The 18,270-nt window shown below is 48.4% G+C and overlaps 1 protein-coding gene across 5 annotated transcripts; it reads right to left on the reverse strand.

Moving 5' to 3' along the window:
* Positions 1-3,993: 3,993 nt before the first annotated feature.
* On the reverse strand, positions 3,994-17,579 carry ADCYAP1 (adenylate cyclase activating polypeptide 1). 5 transcript variants are annotated; one of them, XM_082235222.1, is made up of 7 exons: positions 16,688-17,576; positions 16,339-16,446; positions 11,285-11,422; positions 10,518-10,613; positions 8,632-8,766; positions 7,934-8,048; positions 3,994-4,099 (listed from the first exon to the last, which is right to left on the reverse strand). In XM_082235222.1, exons 2-7 carry the CDS (start codon positions 16,437-16,439, stop codon positions 4,091-4,093), a joined length of 594 nt encoding a protein of 197 aa, XP_082091348.1. In that variant the 5' UTR covers positions 16,440-16,446; positions 16,688-17,576; the 3' UTR covers positions 3,994-4,090. The 5 variants fall into 5 exon arrangements, with proteins under 5 accessions (XP_082091348.1, XP_082091346.1, XP_082091347.1 ...); XM_082235220.1 differs by lacking the exon at positions 3,994-4,099 and adding an exon at positions 6,234-6,845 and having other exon boundaries at positions 16,688-17,579; XM_082235221.1 differs by lacking the exons at positions 3,994-4,099; positions 7,934-8,048 and adding an exon at positions 6,234-6,845 and having other exon boundaries at positions 16,688-17,577.
* Positions 17,580-18,270: the final 691 nt, after the last annotated feature.

Consider the following 18,270-nt stretch of genomic DNA (forward strand, 5'->3'; position numbering starts at 1 on the left):
TTTAGAAGATAAGAAGAGACCATTGGATCAGGCTAATGACCCACCTAGTCCAGCATTCTCATAGCGGCCAACCAGATGCCTATGGGAAGCCTGAAAGCAAGATCTGAACACAACAGCACTCTCCCCACTCGTGTCAGACCTGGCTTTCTAGTCCAAGCAACAGAGCATCCAATATAACAACTGGCTGCAGAGAATTCGGGCCTCCCAGAAGAGCATGGTAAGGTGAGAAGGAGATGGCATTCTGCAGCTTTTGATGGTTATGGACATCCCATGGAAGGAAAGAGTTGGTGCTTTTCCCTTGTTGCTCTCAAGGTGTTTTATTTGTCAACAGGTTGCTGGAAAAGGAAGGAATGAGGGTGGGTTGTTATTTGTGGCCATAGTAGGGTGTTCTGGATCAGCCACAAAGCAGCAAACACAAGGGCTAGAACACAACATGGCCTTAGCCAGTGGCTGACCATCTGATAGGGAGACAGGTCAGCATGGCATGACTTGGGACTGTCTCCTGCCAACTGTTTTGCAGTATGGTTGGATTCAGCTGTGCTGGGATAATTTGAGGCTATTGAAAGAACAAGTCCTGGTTTTGGAGTTATACAGCACACTGGTGGAGGCATATTTTATGATCAAATGGGAAGGGGTTGACCTACATTTGGCATTGTCCAGGATGGAGGGAAGTATATGTCTCACTCTGAAATTTGACGTTCAAGGGAAGAACTGCACAGGACAGATGGGATCTATTGGGCTGATATCAGTCATGATATCTACCCACAAACATCACAACAACTTTATGGTTGCTCAGCATAATATTGTGTTAATGTGTCTGGTGGAAGGAAGTAAGGAAGAGTAGCTGGCATGGCTGTTGCCTTCAGGCACTAATAAGTTCCTTTGTGTGTGCCAGAAAAATCAGTGTATAATAGAAGTCCTCTTAGTATGCAAATCACTGTTCACTTAATATCCTCCTGCCAGGAGAAAAGATCTCCCAGCTATAAAGGAGCAGAAATAGACTGGATCATGACATACACACCAGCCCAGAGCAATCCATACAATCAATGTTTTTGTTTGCTGTTAACTAGATGTTAACCTCGTGAAATCTGCTCGTTGGAGGTCAGGTAATTGTCCCCTAAGAGCTTAGCCTCTCACTGGCTTGAATGGAACTAACTCAAGTTCTGTAACTTTTCCTTCTGCACCAGTGGGTCTCGCTTCCAAGTATCATGGTGTTAAGGCAACTTTTCCAAGCTCAGGTTTTTACTGAAGCAGCAGCAGGACATCATCTTGGAGTGGGCCTGTTGCTCCTGCTGCTGCTGCTGTTTCTATGACTTCCTAGTTTTGCCATCTTGGAGTGGTTTGATTATTTCTGGTACTGAACAAAGAAGCATAGGAGGATTGTTTTTCTTTCTTTAATTTAAATGTGGAGGAGCTTTTTACACTCTAGCTAAGAACTGTTTCTAATCTGCTGGAATGATGGTAATCACAAGCATAACAAGGATCTGGAGTATTTCCAACTATTTCCCACACATTTAACTGAAGGCTTCCCCTTAGAATACCCTACTATGAATCCTTATGCTGTCAGCTCAACCTGGTTCCCAGGTAGCAGGCACCGTTCTCAAAGGAGCCCCTTAACTCTCCACACGCTGGTGGATGGGACTTGAAGCAACACTTTTTAGAGTAGTGGAGCCGTGTTTTTGACTGAGTGGTCCTACTGCTGTTACTTTGTACCTGGGTACAAACAGGTGCAACTTGAAACTGGAGTGCTTAGAGCATTGATAGCATTGGAGAGATGAAATGTTTTAAAATGTATCAGAACGTTTTGTGCAAAACCTATTATTTAGCACAGTCTTCCCCAGTCTGGTGCCCTCTAGATATTTGTACTGTGTGACACATCAGCCCCAGCCAGAGGCTGCTGGAAGTTGTGTTCCAAAACATTTGGAGAACCACAAGTTAACCACCCATGCTATCCTCTTTATTATAATAAAAATTGCACTACTGGGAATTCCTGGGCTGTCCATTACTGCTCATTCTTAACCATGTTTCTTAGCGCCCCACAAAATGTCCTTTTTATGGAGTATGTGTCATGATTTTGTGCCCATGATGGTATCAGGGTGGTTAGATGCATTCCTGCTTTCCATGTTGTTTGTGCCTTCTAAGGTTTGGGGGCAGTATTTCTGCTTCGTTTCAGTGCATGTCCCATGGTTTCCTACTAAAATCCTGTAACTTTTCATATCACAGACGTTTGCAGGGAGGAGGGCATGTGCCGCTTCTGTTGCACTATAGTGCAAGAGTGCTCCTCCAGATGGCGAGAATGCAGTAACACTCGTGACAGAATAGCTAAGAAAGCAGCAGGATGTGCACACAGCCCAGTGTAAATCCCCCACTCATGCACTCTTATTGTGTTAATGACAAGTTGCAGAAAACAGCCACAAGAAAACATCAGTCTGGAGGGGCCTATGGAAAGTCCTAAAGAAAGTACTAAAGAGACAGACCTGCTGAATTTGCTGGGGTTTATTTCACAGAAAACATGCATGGAATAGAGCTGCAGGCCTGATCACGGATTCACCTCCAGGAGACAGTCTATGTTTACTCCAAAATAAATCCCATCACGTTTTTAATGAGACTTACTCCCCAACTTAGTAAGCCTGGTTTCAAAAGTGCAGCTCTTGAACACAATCCAGAAATACCCGTGCCTAATTCCTACAGAATTCAGTTGTACAAGAGGGCCCAGTGAAGAGTTGAACAGCATGATCCCGTTTACTCCAAAGAAAGTCCCCTTGAGGTTTCCTCTGAGAAAGTGTGTAGGATCACACTGCACATCCTATTAATTTCAACGACATTTAAACATGGGTGGTAACGTTCTTCAGATAGTTGCCCCACATCTGTTCGACTTGACTTTCTAAAGCAGGTGTGGTTAAAGTGTGACCCTCCGGATGTTGCTGGACTACGGTTTCCATCATTCCTGACCACGCTGGGTGGGGCTGATGGGGCAGGACCAGTCCAACAACATCTGGCAAGCCACAGGTTCCCCATTCCTGCTCTAAAGTCAGATAGCTGAGAGACTTAAACCATTGCTTCAAGAGCAGAAGCAACAAATTCATTGGAGTGTACATAAGAGCTGGCTCTCAAAGTGATTGGAGGATCCCTATAACAAGTGGGAGAAAGTGAAGCTTTATTTCTTTTTTTAAAAAACCTGATTATTTTGAATGAGCTGGTTGGGGTGGCTTTTGCTTTTGGTTCCTTCTCTCGATTGTGTCTGAAGTTGCAGTTCCAATAATTTCCTACTTGATTATATTGTAGAAGCATCAAATAAGAAAGGTGGGGGGAAGAAGACACCCTACAGGTTAAAATAAAATGTTATAGATTTCGTTAAAAATAAAATAATCAGAATCATAATTTAAGAGGTTATTTCCTGGTGGAAATCCATTTGCACTGTCTCCCCCAAACATTAGACAAAATGGCATTGTTTACAAAAATTTATTAATACAAACTTTACACACTTTGAAATAACAGTTCTCAAAGTCCTATTGATGGAAACCACGGGTGTTTTACTTTTTGCTGTAGTGCTTTTTTGATACTCAAGTTGCTACACAGAAGGAAGAAAAAATATATAGATATAGATAGATATCTCCAAAATACTGACATCTAACCTCAGTGATCACTGGATTTCCAATTGGATCCATGGGATTTAAGGCTCTTGGCGACAGAGGATAGCTATCCTAGACAGGCGACCACCGGCTGTGTGGAGAAACGTTACGCTGGCAGGCTGACTGAAACTGACTAGCCCACTGGACTAGCAAGGCTAAGCTGAGCACGACTAGCACGTCAAAAGGGAGCCCCTAGAGGTCGCCGTCGCGTCATCGCACCAAACATGGGACACAAACACACAGCAAGAGGTCCTGCCCGTTGTCCTCGTCAAAGGAACAACTCGCGAGGCTTGGAGACTTAACACCAAAAGAAGGAAAGGGAAAGGGGGGGAAGCGAAAAGAAAGAAATGCAAGCTGATGTGTTGCAGCATTGTAGGGCCACTAAATAGCCATCTGTGAACTCGTGGCGATTTAAAAGGCGAAGGGAAGGCACGAAAAGCTGCAAACGGCATCCTGCGTCACATGGCCTGAAGAGAATGCAAAATTCAAGTAAGATTGATCTCATACACACCACTCAGGCATCAGATCGAAGGCCCTCGACGGCTGCGCTACCGCTGGCTGCAGCCGTAGCCCGCCTGGGACCTGCATGCAAACTCGATTGGGTTTGCTGTGATGGATTACTCGGGGCCCGGATCAGACGGGGGGTGGGAAGTCTGACGGGTGAGACGGGCGCCTTTTCTCTGCTCGACGGCTGAGGGGCTCGTAAAGCAAGACGAGGCGCTGGGCTCTAGGGGGCGCTGGCGTGCACCTCCGCCCCGGCTTTGCCCTTAGGAGACGCGTTCCATTCATTTCAACGGGGAGCCGGCTGCTAAACTGCCGTCGGGATCAGAGTGCCAATCTCTCAAGAGTTTCCAGATCTCCCCACCACCCGTTTTCAGTAGCCGAGGAGCTGGGAATCCTGCTGACGATTCTCACAGGCTAAAAATCCCCTTTACTCGGAAAAACAAGGGCCATTCATAACAGGGCTGTCGTTTCAGACACCGAGGATAATTCTACGTTAAAGTTACGGGGCGGGCACAGAAGAACTCCAGGTGCGCTGCGCATTTTAAAGCAGTCTCCTACCCCTTGAAAAGGTCACGGCTTCCCTCAAAGAATTCTGGGGACCGTAGTTTCTTAAGAGTGCTGAGTTGCTAGGAGAGACCCCTGTTACTCCCCTCAAAGAGCTACAGTTGTCAGAGCTCCCTGAGTAGAGGGGCTGATTGTTAAACCACTCTGGCAATGAGGGGAATAGTGCGTCTCCTAACAAGGCTCATCACCCTTAACAAACTACAGCTATCGGGATTCTCTGCGGGGTGCGATGCTGCTTTCAATGTGCAGCGCAGCTATTTGTTGCGGGTACTCTTTCATAGACCCCATAATAACTAGAAGCAATGTCATCAACACAGAAAAAAAGGTTGCCTTCTCCCTTCTTCTATTTAGTTTTTTGAAGCAAAGAAGGCTGTGCTTAGTATGGTCATATTTGTCCTGCATTTAACTTGACTAACTAGAGGTGTCCAATATAGGTAAAATACAGGAGGAAGAATCACACGGTGTTGGAAACCTGGGCAACTTTTTAACTTGGGAGATGCGCTTTGCATCGAGGTTAGGTTTTCACCCCGTTGACTTCAGTTGAACAGTCAAGCAAAATCCCACTGCTAAAAAAAGAGATTTCTTTCCAACACATGAATGAAAGGTGGCAACCTAAATGGATTTAGATCCAAGTCCTACAGCACAACAAGGAGATCTGGGGGCTCTAGAAATAAGACGCCCACCACTTTGGTCGAGTCTGAGTTGCGGGAGACCCAATTAATCCGATGCCACCCTATGATTGAAGCTGATTGACACCCTGCTCCTTTAAGGCGCATTGCAGCCGACAGACGACATCCCAAAAGGTACTCAGCTCGCTAAAGCAATGGTGCCGTCGAGACAGGACCCTGGGAAGAAAGACCTGGGTGCCTAAATACAGTAGGGCTGATTTACCATCTGAAGGGGAGCAGGAGAGCCGCTAAGGCTATTCAACCCAGGGTAAAAGGACCGTACTGCACCACTGTGTTAAGAGAACCCTCAACAAATGTGTTTTCCATTGAAATGAATGGGACGTCCTTCTGGATAAGTCTGCTGACTTAAAAATGCCAAGTTCCCGTGATTTCAGTGGGAACAGAGAGGGGGGCGGGGTGTTGCTTGTTCTTTGAGCAGCTTCCGCTCATTCATACCTGTGACTGGCGCCGTGCGCAGGCGCAACCCAAATAAGTGTGAATGAACAGAAGGCAGGACAAAGACCATCAACGAGAATGGACGGTTTGGAACTGCAACCTTCAGCCCCATTGAGTTCAACAGAACTAGATCGGCTTCGAACCACCCTATTTACATTTGGCAGTTAATTCTCTGGAGGAAAGCGGGGGGAAACAAGTCCCTTCAGAGTTGGGACTATTTCAATACCCACTGCACACAATCCAAGGGATTATTTCAATGCCCTTCACACACTTCACACACAGACACAAACGCACGCGCAGGCGCACACGCACTCACATTTCAAGGTCCCCGTCCCCACAGAAAGATGCTTGATCAGGTCTTAGAAACTGAAGCGCAGAGGGAACACTACACATTCTAGCATGACCAAAGTTGATTGTATGAAATAAATTTTACTAAGCGGTTAAAGCCATAATGTAGAAAAATACATTTTAAACCTCCAAACTCAATAAATCAACAAGGAACCGAAAAGGAAAGGAAAAAGAAAGGAAAAAAACTTTTTCGTCATAGTGCATAATTCTTTAGTGGTGGAATATATAGAGAGATATATAGATATAGGCGCTACAGCGGGGGGAGGGGCCTAAGACAGTCTGACAATTAAGAGCTTGCATCATAACAAAACCAAAAGTGCCTGAGGCGTTCACAATATAATTGTTGGTTGTTGCTTTCGAGGGAAAAAAGAAACGAAAGTGGCCCCGATGGAAAACACAACATTTGCGAGAGAGGCCATCGAGGGCGGAGAAGCGAAAGTTCTATCAGGGAACCATGAACTGGGGGCGCGGGGAGGGAGAGAGAGTGAAAGTGACTCCCACCGGGCGGGCGGGCGGGGCGGGGGGCGATTATCAAGAGAGAACGCTAGCCAATATATCACAAGATGAGAAGAAGGATGGACAGCACTGGAGAGTTACACGTGAATACTTTGCATCAAGATCCGATACCAAACAGCTCGTAGGCCGATGGATCTCTTTGAGGCGGGATCCACACCTGCAGCAGAATAGGTGGAAACGGAAGGTGGTAGAGTTGCTTAAGGTTGCAGAGTGGAATATACCATTTCAGATTACAGGTGCACTTTTTTAATTTAAAAAAAAATGCTCCCTTTAATTATTTCTATATCTTATTAACTTCTGGCGTTGGGAATGGAGGAATGGGACTGTTCTAGAATCTTCCTTCCAGTTTTCTACTGGCAGGACTCTTTCTTTCTTTCTTTCTTTCTTTCTTTCTTTCTTTCTTTCTGAAGTGCTATTGTCCACTTTGCCATCACGAGTTTCACCTCCGTCTGCTGCATGGATAGATCCGGCCTGATGGGGCAGATTATCTTTAACTCCTAGAACCTACACTGTGCCAAGTCCAAAACCCAAAGGGATGGGGTAGGGGGGTCGTTTCTTCTCTATTCCGCCCTAGATCTGAACTCCGAACTTCCTAACGGATCGAACTTATTACTTCTGAGGCTACCTCAGGGTTGGATCCAGACTTTGGAGTTCTTAGAGTTGACGCATCAATCTATTCTGAGCATGGCTAAGTCTGGACCCTACATATGCACAGTGTGAGATATATATATTTATACACAGTGCATTGTGTATCTATATGTGTATACACACACCTGCATATGGGAACAGGCCCCCTTATTAGTCTGCTATCCCAGAAACCAGAAAAAAACAACTCTTCCAGGATTTCTCATTGGGGCGCAACTATTTATTTCGACAATTTGCATCCTGCTGAACTACAATCGTCTCTTAAACTACCGGACCCTGGTCCTCTCTGCTCACAAGCGCTAAGGCGGATCGGCAAGACCCTTCACCCCCGCTCCCCTCGTACAGGCAGGGAGAGGCGCTCCTTTGCCCCCCCCCCCGCATTGAGAGGAGTGGGCAGGAGAGAGGGGTTCTGGGGCGAGGGGTGGCCGGTGCGCCTTAAACGGTCTTGCAGGCTCCGTTCTTCACTTGGTCTCAGAGCAGATCCAGATACATAGAAAAAAGGGCAGTCAGAGTAAAGCAGGGAAATGTCATTTCTAGCAAGGGGGGGAAGGAGGGGGGAAGGAGGAAGGACGTGTCAAAGGAGCCTGACAGGAGACTCACCGGGGCAAGGAACTGCGTCAGTAATTCTCCCAAATCAATAGCCTCATATTCCCCTTGTAGCAGGGCATCTTTGTCTATGTACAGTAGCAAATGGAGAATAGTAATTTCTTCAACCCTGTCATGGATAAAAATACTCTCCTTTTAATTCCCATTACAAAAATAGGAGCAATATTCAAAACAATGATTGTCTTCTCCATTTTTTCTCTTCTTTTTTTAAATATAAAAACATAAAACAGCTCAGGCGAATGTCCTCGGTCTCTTGTGCAAATGCTAACCACTGCAGCATCAGTTGGTCCTCTCTAATTCCCTAGTCTATCGAGCTAGCTCTAGCAGGTCTATAGATTCTAATCTTAACATTTAGTTAGTTAGTTTAAGGATTGGTCCACAAAGTAGATCTGTGCGTTTTCTCTAGTGCTTATTCTTAAATATTATTTTGGTACAAAAGAAAAACAATATTATTATCAAAATATTCATTTAATGGCTTTACTTCATACATAAATACATGTTTAGATAACACAGGAGCGGTGATTGATCAGTCAGTTTGGAAATGACTTTTTAGGGACGGGGGCGGGTTGGGGGGGGTCCTCTCTCGGATTTTTTTTTTCCCCCGGGGCTTTTGTATACACAGGAGCGATTGGGAAACTCATCGCTACAAATAGGCTACTCGGCGTCCTTTGTTTCTAACTCTTTGTTTATACCTTTTCCCCAGGACTGCTGCCAAGTATTTCTTGACAGCCATTTGTTTTCGGTAGCGGCTGTAGCTGTCTGTGAATATGCCGTCCGAGTGCCTTTTGGAAAGCGGTTCCGAGTCATCCTCCAGGCCGCTCGCTCCGCTGCAAGGAGTAGGGGAAAGAGAGGAGGAGAGAAAAAGAAGAAGGCAAAGCGAAACGTGGTTGCAAAATCGGAAACCGCCAACCCTGCCGCAGGAGCTACGTCTTTCGGAAGCAGAAAAGGGAAAGGGGTCGGGAAATTGCGCCCAAAATGCGCAGGCAGGCCACCTTAACGCCCAGAAGGCTGGTCAGTTTCACTGCCAATGGGCATTTGCTGGATAGACTCAGTGTAGACTCTTATTGCGCATCATCTTGTTCATAAACAAGAGGAAGGAGTCACTTTCTGTTCTTCTTTATCTTCCCTTTTCTTTCCTACCCAGGCTTGCTCCACAGGCCAATGCCCCCCATGCCAAACAATAAGCCCCTCGCGATCTGCCCCGTGCCAAACAATAAGCCCCTCGCGATCTTCATCCTTTCAACAATTCGAAGCTTGTGTGTGTGTGTGAGTTTCCCCCTTTATATCATCCTCATTATCATCATCCTTTTTATCACAGAGTTATCCAAAAACATTTGGTCTAGGGAAGGATCTGGCGGTGGAGTGTGCAGGGATCGGGGTTTTGTTTTGTTTCTTAAAAGATGGGGGCTGCTCCTTTCAAGCAGCGCGAGCAACACGTAGAGCAGGGGCCGGAGCAATAAAGGGCAGGTTCTTTCCCCGGCGCCAAGAAACAAAGGCTTTCTCTAACCACGCTGCGGAAGTTGAAGTGTGATCATAATACAAGTCGACAGTCGGGAGACAATCTCTTCCTGGCATGAATTATTCATCCTGAAATGGTGTAATCCATTTCCCCCTGGGCTTTATTAAAATGTTGCCTTCTGCCGATACACGCGCGGGCTGGCATCCGGCTAGGAGGGTGGATTTCAAAGCAGAGGTCGGGGACGGGGGGGGAGGAGGGAGGGGCTGCTTTGTTATTACTTCTCATTTTATTTCTTTTCCGCACGTTCTGTGGTCAGTCTGCGCCTGGATCTATTGAAATGATGCCCTCTTCCTCCCAAAGGAGCCTCGAGTATTTATTTAATCATCCCCAGCGGGTCGGAGGGGGTCGGTCAGACTCTGCGGAGGAGCGAACTGTGCAACTGACAAGGTCTTTATCAGCTGAGCTTGTCGCCGCACCTTTTCATCCCGTCAGGCTGAATGGGGCGGGGAGGGAGGCCGGTTGTGTCACATTCGAGGGAGCGTGGAGGATTAGCAACCCTATTTAACAATATAGCTCAATCCTCTGAAGGTTGTAAACCGGGAAAGCCCACCTCTCCGGGAGTTCAGCCCAGTTCTGTTTAATAATACTCTTCTCTGGATGACATTCCACCCGTAGTTTGATCAACAGCCCAACTTAAGGGCGATGACCCGACTGGCACCCACGTTCCCTAAACGCGCTGACTTAAAGACAGACTTGTTGGCATAGCTGTCAACGTTTCCCTTTTTTTAAGGGAAATTCCCTTACTCCGAATAGGATTCCTCGCAAGAAAAAGGAAAGGTTGACAGCTATGCTTGTTGGTCTTCCACGCACCCTGGGACAGTTTGATCCAGAACTGTGAATCGAACTGTGATCCAGGTTTGCATGCATTTCTATCGTTTGTGCAGAGATGACAGATCCGCTGAGCTCTACAGAATAACATGCCCAGTGCCATTTAATGCATTCTAACCCCATGGGATGGTCCACTAAGATTTGTTCCTTAGATTCTCCCCCACCCCTTACACACCCACACTCCCTCTCCTCCCCACCCCACCCCCACCCAAACAAGGAAGACCGTCTTACCCCACCCGCTTGGCCATCAGAGAATGAAGGTACTTCCTCGCCGATAACTGGCCCAAGACTTTCCTGTAGGCTTTGTTAAAGATCCCGTCCGCATGCCTAGAAAGAAGAAACGAAGGGGGGGAGGGAAGCGGTGGAGAGAGGGAGGGAGGAGGAGGGAGACACAGAGATCAAAATAAAACAGGCAACAAGCCACGACCAGCAAGCTGATGGAGGGACCTAGTACTACCCAGAGCTCATCCTGCAGGAAAACCTCAGCAGGGGGGGGGGATCTGGGGGTCGGCCTCTGCTTGGGTCCCCCAGGGACCTCGGGCCGCGCCTGCCTGGGCAGCGGAGTCTCGAGCGCGCGCGCTCCCATCCCTCTTCCCACCCCCACCTCCAGCTGGCAGCTGTCGGGGCAACTCGGGTTATTTTCAAGGATGGGGCGCGCGGCGCGCTGCTCAGAAACTGGCTTTTTTTTCCCGGAGAGAGGTAAGTCGGATTGCTCGCCTCCTTCTTCCCTACCCCGTCTGTTCTCGGTCTGACGCGGAAACCTTGCAGAGGAGGATCCTCGGCTTGAGAGGGGTGCTTCTCCTCCTCACCCTCTTCCAAAGACAAAGCGGAGGAAGGCTGGGAAACCACCTCTCTTCTCACCCCACCCCCACTGGCCCGCCACACCCACCGCGCGGTCCATTGCGCAGCTGCTCCGGCGCAAGGGGCGCGTCCAGTCCAGGTCAGGGTGGCCAGGATCGCAGCCTGCTTTGAACTCTATCTATCTGTGGCTTAATCACCTCTTTTCCGGTGGGTAATACAAGGTGTACACGTCGTCCAGCATGGAGGAAGGGTCGGCTATCCCGAGGGGCTCGCTGTCGAAGGCGTAGTCGGGCAGGGTGTTGCCGTCTTCGTCGTACGCTTCATCTTCCATCCTGCTGTAGAGGGAGACAGGCGCCGCGCCTTGAGTGCGGGATCGCGGCGGGAGCGGGGTGGGTGGGCACGTCGAGGGGGCGGCGGTGGGAGGAGGGGGAGGCGGCACTGGCTGGGACCAGGAGGCACCCTCCCCCCCCCACTCAGATGCACCCATGGCGCCCGAGGCTCGCTCCCTTTCCCACCACTTCGCTTCCCCTACGCTTGGTCTGCCCCCTTAGCCGCGAGGAAGAAGACTGCCAGCCAGCTAAGGGAGCCCCCCCCCCAAAAAAAGGGAAAGAAAGAGCCCCACAGGCTGCCAAAACGAGAGGAGGGAAGAGGAGGAGGGGCAGACATCTCTGCAACAATTCCTCCTGCTCGCCAGCCGCCTGTTTTGTCCCTCTATTACACCTTCAATCCAGTCCACGTCCAGTTCTCCGTTCCCAGGTAGCGTTCAAAGGTCTTTTTTCATTCAAGCCAAAGGCTTTTCGCGCTCCCAGTTGACCCAGTGGGACAAAGGGGGAGGGGATCTTTAACTCAAGACCTCCCCACCCCGGAATCCTTTCTGCCTTTCTGCAAATCGGTTTCGTTTCGATTTTATTTCGGTGTCTCGGACAGTTCAGAGGCAGTGGAAGTGGAGTGGATCAGAGCATGCATGGAGGCTGGGAGATTGGGTTGAAATCCGCGCTTGGCCATGTCACTTGTTGGGAGGAGACCTTGGGCGCGTAGGGACGAATTAACCATTACATTGCTAGGGTTCAGGCCAGTGATGGGAACCTGTGGACCTCCGGATGTTAGCGGACTCCATCAACCCCAGTTAGGCTGGATGTTGAGACAACAACCGGAGAGTCTCCTGGGTTAGGCCCTCTGTTTCCCAGTTAAGCTCAATGGGCGACCTCGGACCCACCACTTTCTTGTAGCCCTTGTCTTCCTCACAGGGTTGTTGTGAAATGAGAATCTCTGTATGTAGGCATGAACTACATCACTCGTGACTTTGCCACAGCTATAGGGTAGAAGAGGGATTTCCCTTTAAAGAAATTAGTGTTCCGATATTTATCTATTTATTTTCTTATTTTAATACATATTAATTTAAGATAATTCGTTTGATGAATTAATGCTTCTCTCCCTCGTCAACATACAGTTCCCTCCTATTAGCCTGAGATCCCTTGCACCCTTAATCCAGGCCTGTGAGCAACGCAGAATCTAACCAGGGAACGGTGTAAAAACGATTGGGAGATGGAATGATCTTTATACACCCAACACACGCCATTCACACGCAGTGTCTGGGAAGCAGGCCAGAATCAGCGTGTGAAAAATAAGCAATAGGGTTTTTATTATGGCTATATTTTTAATGCCCAGATATTTTCTTCACATATTTGAAAGGGCTCTGGTAAGACACACTTTTACAATGCATAAGATTTAACCCCTCGCATCTCCTGGTAGGACTGGAAAAGCCTCTGTCTGAAACCCAGTATCGACCAGTTCTCCTCAGCCTTGGGTCCCAGATCTTTCCGGATTACAACGCCCGTCATCCCTGACCATTGGCTAAACTGGCCGGGGCATGATGGGAGTTGTAGTCTAATAGTATATGGAGCTCCAAGACATTGGAAATCCTAAACTGACTGCAATGCTGTGGCTCGGTTTAAGGCAGCTTCCTGTGGGCTGGGTTTTCTTCCCACCTTCTCCCAAGGCCTCAGAGTGTCCCTACTCCTGAGAAGTAGGAGGAGACCCCCTGGGGAGGAGACGTCTCTAAAATTGCAGGAATGGAGCGGATCTGGACTCGGGGCATGAGTTTGCGTTTCTCCCCTTCCATCCTTCCTCTGCGCAAGCAGACAACACGCTCTCCACTCTCTTTTCTGCGTCTTATAACGGTTCCCCACCCCTCCCCGCTTCCCACCTAGCCTGATCTCCGTCGTGGTCTCCCTGCTGCCGGATTTAGGTCACTGCGCGTCTCTCCGGCAGCTATTTTCGTCTGCGGAGCTCTGGCAGGAGCTATCAATAATGGATGCTCCTCAAGTGTTTCGCGGCTGCTAATTCAGGCGCTTGAATGGAGCCAAGAGCCGCCCCCGCTACATCCACTGCTGGGGGGAAGGAGGGTCCCCCTCCCCGGGACTGACAGCTGCTCCCGCCACCCGGCCCCACCAACTCCCAGGTCTGGGTTGGCAAAGAGGGCTGAAAGACCTGGGGGAACCTAGGACAACAATCTTCCAAGAGGGTGGGGAGGCTGGTTCGTCTCAGGACAACCTCAGAGCCGGGGCAGGAGCGTCCCGGCGCGTTAGGCACTCTGTCGCCAGGACTGAACCGCTTTCATTCTCAGTGCCTCCTCCCCGGGGGCAGGGGAAGCCTCGTGCTTCCCCAAGATTGGTGGCAGATCACAAGAATCCGCCCCTCCTCCTCCCAATTCTTCTGATGTAGAAACCAATAGGGGTCAGTAGCGTTCTTGGCTTCTGTCCCTCTTAAAGAGGAGGGGGGGGAGAACGCTGGGGGAAAGCACCCTGTTGGTCTGGGCGCAGCAGCCTTCCCGAACTCAGCACCCTGACGGAAGTCCTCAGCACCTCTCCGCAAGCGGTCTCCGCTGGGCCACCTTGGAGGGATTTTCGAAAAAGCGCAATATTTGTCTTGCTGGCTCAAAAATCCCATCTTGCTCTGCCTTCTGTCCTCTAGAGTGGTTTGCCCTAAGCGTTTGGGAAGTTCACAAGCAGCCGTTCGTTACAGATCGGCTGCTCCTGATCAAGGAGGCTCCACTTTTAATAAGAGGAAATTTGGAACAAAGGGGTATAAAGTCGATACAACCAACTTTGGTTATGCGGAAGGAGCCTTGTGGCGTATTAAAGGTTATAGACTCCTGGTCGGCTCAGGCTCCCTTTTGGCTAATTTTGGAAGCAACAAGGCAGCCAATCTCTACTATCGACCGTCTGTCGATACTGCTAATGATAACAAGGAAATGCTCCCGGGTGGTGTTAGAGGCTTGTCCTGCCATCCTAAAAGTAAAGTTGCTATCATCAACCCATAGTCTATACTCGTCGATATTGTCTTCTAAAACAACGTACTATAAATCACTATGGAGCTTATTGCTAAAGAAACGTGCTCAGGTTCCTGGTATGAGACAGTTGACTGAGGGATGCAGTTTAAACAGCCTAGATTTTTTTAAAAATTCATTGGAATTTAACTTCCTGAGGAATGCATTTGGGTTTGCAACCTTAAGGCACAGGCCTGCTCATTAGATTCAGTATGGTTATTCCAGAAGCAAACCTTTTGGTAAGAATACCAGTTGAATGGCATTTGGTGGAGCGATCTTAGCAGTCCATTCACATTTTCCTTTCAATAAAAGTTATACTTGCGGGAAATCAATTTAGTAAGGCTCAATCCTACAGTGTTTCCATTTAGAAGACCCGCACCATCGAAGCTTTAACATCTTACAGAGAAATATGAAGATCGAAATGACAAACTGCGCCAGCCAATAGAATTTCACGGATGGGGCCAACCCTACACACTTCACGCGTATACATTAATGGTAGCTTCAGTCTGGGCCACGGCGATTCACTTTAAGCTGCCTTCCCTAGATGCGCACCTTCCTTCTAAGAACGGCTGCTTAAGCAGCAGGCGCCATTGAAATTAGCGGGGCCTCCGCCAGGTACATGCATTAGTCCTACCGAGTTCAACGATTCCAAGTACTGTAGGATGTAATCGTATCAATGCATCATGTGTGGATCGCATCGCCCATCATACATACCGTAACACTTCTGCTGTAATATATTACTCACTAGATGTAATTTCCTACCTGTGATCCGTACCGCCAGAAACATAGCAGAGTCCTTAGCTATAACCCAAAGCCTTCCTCTAACAATTTGCCTACAGGTTCAGTACCTGCCAGGCAAACGCAGCAGGTAATAGGCAGCCAAATTCGGGATTAGACGTCTACATACAGGTATGTCCTAGATATAAACATACTTTCATTGTGAGCCCAGGGATGCTCCTATGCACACAATCTAAGATCATAAATGGGTTTGTTCCAGAATAAATGTGCATAGAATTGGGCTACAGGTACATTTATTTCGGAGTCAACGTTTTAGATATCAGAATGGCTGGTCTATCATAATCTGCCTGTATTTCTCAATGTTTGGCACTCTGATTATCTGGAAAGAAACTCCACATATCTCACAACTGTTGCAGATAAACACGCATAAGCTTCACACACCCACACCCTGCTTCTAAACGCATAACTTGGAGTTAATAGCCCAGGAAGATTTAGGATAGCAGCCTGGCATGTCAATGAGTGGCTTTATATTTTGGTTTATGCTTCAGACCCAGTCCCATGGAATGGTGGTATAGAATTCATACCACAGAAAAGAAAGCGAATGGGAACCCCAAGATAAGCATTGCTTATATTGGAGAAAGCGGAGGAGGGTGAAATGAAATTGTATACATTCCGGAGACGAATATATTGTAGGATATCGCGATTTTCTACGAGCGTTTAATTAAGTAATTTTCAGGCGCGCGCACCAGCACGAACGCGCACTCTCTTTCGCACACAGAGAGGGACACACACACCAAACGCAACTTGCACAGTTGCTCGGTAGTCAATTTCACTGCTGCGCTAAGAACGGCAGCCTGTGTTTCTAACCTGGAGGGTTCCTTAGAGCATCAGCTATCAATGTCTCTAAGCAAGTGACCTAACCCGGACTTGGAACCTTGAGCTGTGTGGGTTCCCCAAGGTTAGAGAATGAGGGAATTCTTGGGGAGTTTTCCTTCTTGGCAAGGAAAGGGACAATTTGTCTCTAGCTGGAGGCTAGAAGGCTGAATCTGAGCTGGACAGCTCCCAGCGAAGCGTCTGGACCCGGTTAGCAGTGGCGAGAGAAGGGTGGGGGAAAGAAATCCCATGCAGTATAATAAGCCAAGCCCTGGCTCCCAGTCGGGTGGGGAGAGCCGGGCATTCACTCACCTCAGCGCGGGGTATTGGAGTCCAGCAGCAGGCGAGCAGTAGACGCTGCAGTGCATGATTATCCCATAGACCAGCAGGGCGAGAAGCGCTTTGTTACACATTGCCACTCTAGGAGGGTGGGAAAGAGAAACCGCGGTCACAAGGGGCTCCTAGGGGGCTCCCTGTCCCCTTCCCCAGCTTTATCCAGTAAAGAATCAGCTCTTGTCACCTTGAAGCTATCAGATGCTGGGGAACCCGCCTGTGGGACTTTTCACCAACCCAGGCACAACCTCTCCCACCCGCCCCCCTCCTCCCCTCCCGGCACTGCCATGCCCCTCTCTCCCGCCCCGATTCCGCTCATTCGCCTTACCATTCAACTCTGGAAACCAGGCGCAAGACGGGATCTGAATCAAGGAGGATTTCTCCCTTCTTGATGTTGATGTTGCTGTTCTCCTCCTTCTCTTGCTCTCTTCCTTCCAGGAAGTTTTGGTGGGGATAGTTAATCCTCCTGAAGCATCGCCTCTCTCTCGGTTTCCCTCTGTGTGTCTCTTGCTTTCTTCCTCTGATGGGCAAAGAGGGAAACCGCAGAAAGGGAGGGGGCGTGGGACAGACAAGCAGATCGACTTGTTAGCTGCCTAGCTTGGGGGGGGGGGTTGCTCAGCTCAATTTTTTTAAAAGTTGCAGGTGTAAAGTGGAGTCTGCCAGGCAGGCAAGAGACAAGGGGGGAGAGAGAGAGGGTGAGGAGAGGAAGAAGGGGAAATCCTTGCAGGAAGGAAGAAGGAATCAGAAAGGGAGAAAGTGGAAGCTGGCTGCGTTATAGCAAATGCTACAGAGCGGTTCTTTTCCCCTTCCCTGAGCAGCTCCTGGCTTCAGCGTCGATTTGTCTCCTTTTGCTTCACTACCTCCTCCTTTCTTCTCCTTTCTTCCCCCTTCTGTGCCTTCCAAGCTGACCAGCTTTGGCTGCTGGATGCTGACAGCCCCGGCTCCCACCTTAGCTACCAGATCTTTTGCACTCTCTTTGCTTTCTGTTCCCAGCTCTCTGTTGTAAACAGGGGGTCTCTCTCTCTCTCCCTCTCTTTCTCTCAATCTCTCTGCCTTGTTGCCTTGCCGGGTGTCTGGCTTGTTTTGTTTCTCTGTTGATGTGGCGTTCGGATTTTTATTTGCCAATGACTTTTTTTTATTGTTGTTGTTGCAGTCACGTAATAATCGGTATCAGAAAAGACGTCACCACCCCAATTCCTCAAGGAACAGAACAATCCCAACTTCAAGATGATGCGAGCAGGAGTCATAAGCTTCTCATAAGCACTTTAACTTACACCTTCCCCCCCCGCCCCTTCCCAACCAAAACTCTCACTGAGGTGGCTAATTTTCAAATTTCACATTTCCCCTATATTTCAGAGACGGGTCGTTCGATTGCATGTCTCTTGCAGAAAGTCTGTCCTTCACATATACTTTTTTCTCCTCTTCCTAAACGTCTTGCTTGGAAATAATCCCCACTGATTTCAATGGAAATTGCTTCCAAGTAAGTGGACTCCGGTCATTTTTCAAACAGAAGACTTGCTATTTGTTTACGAAGCCAAGAAATCTTGGGCATGTGCTTCTTTAACCAGTGCAATTAAATATTTCAATCTCTGTTTTTGTTGCCGTCGTCATTACATTACTATTAATTTCCCCTCCAAAGCTGTTTGAAGTCTTAGAGGATTCTCTATAATTTTCTAATTAGAGATGGCAATTGACAGTCGGGTGGATTGATTACCCGCTGGGCGAACAGTTGCTTTCCCACCGGAGCTGTCCAAACACTGTGGTGCTGAATGGCTTTGGCAACTGCACAAAGAACTTGGAAGAATGTTGCCCCCAAGATTGCTCCATATTTACAGAGCTCACATGCTGGCAGGGCAAAATTAGAAATGTCATCGTTTTATTCATACGGTGATGGTGGCTTGTTGTCATACC

Source organism: Podarcis vaucheri (assembly GCF_965113315.1).
Source record: "Podarcis vaucheri genome assembly, chromosome: 8".
NCBI classification, from domain to species: Eukaryota; Metazoa; Chordata; class Lepidosauria; order Squamata; family Lacertidae; genus Podarcis; species Podarcis vaucheri.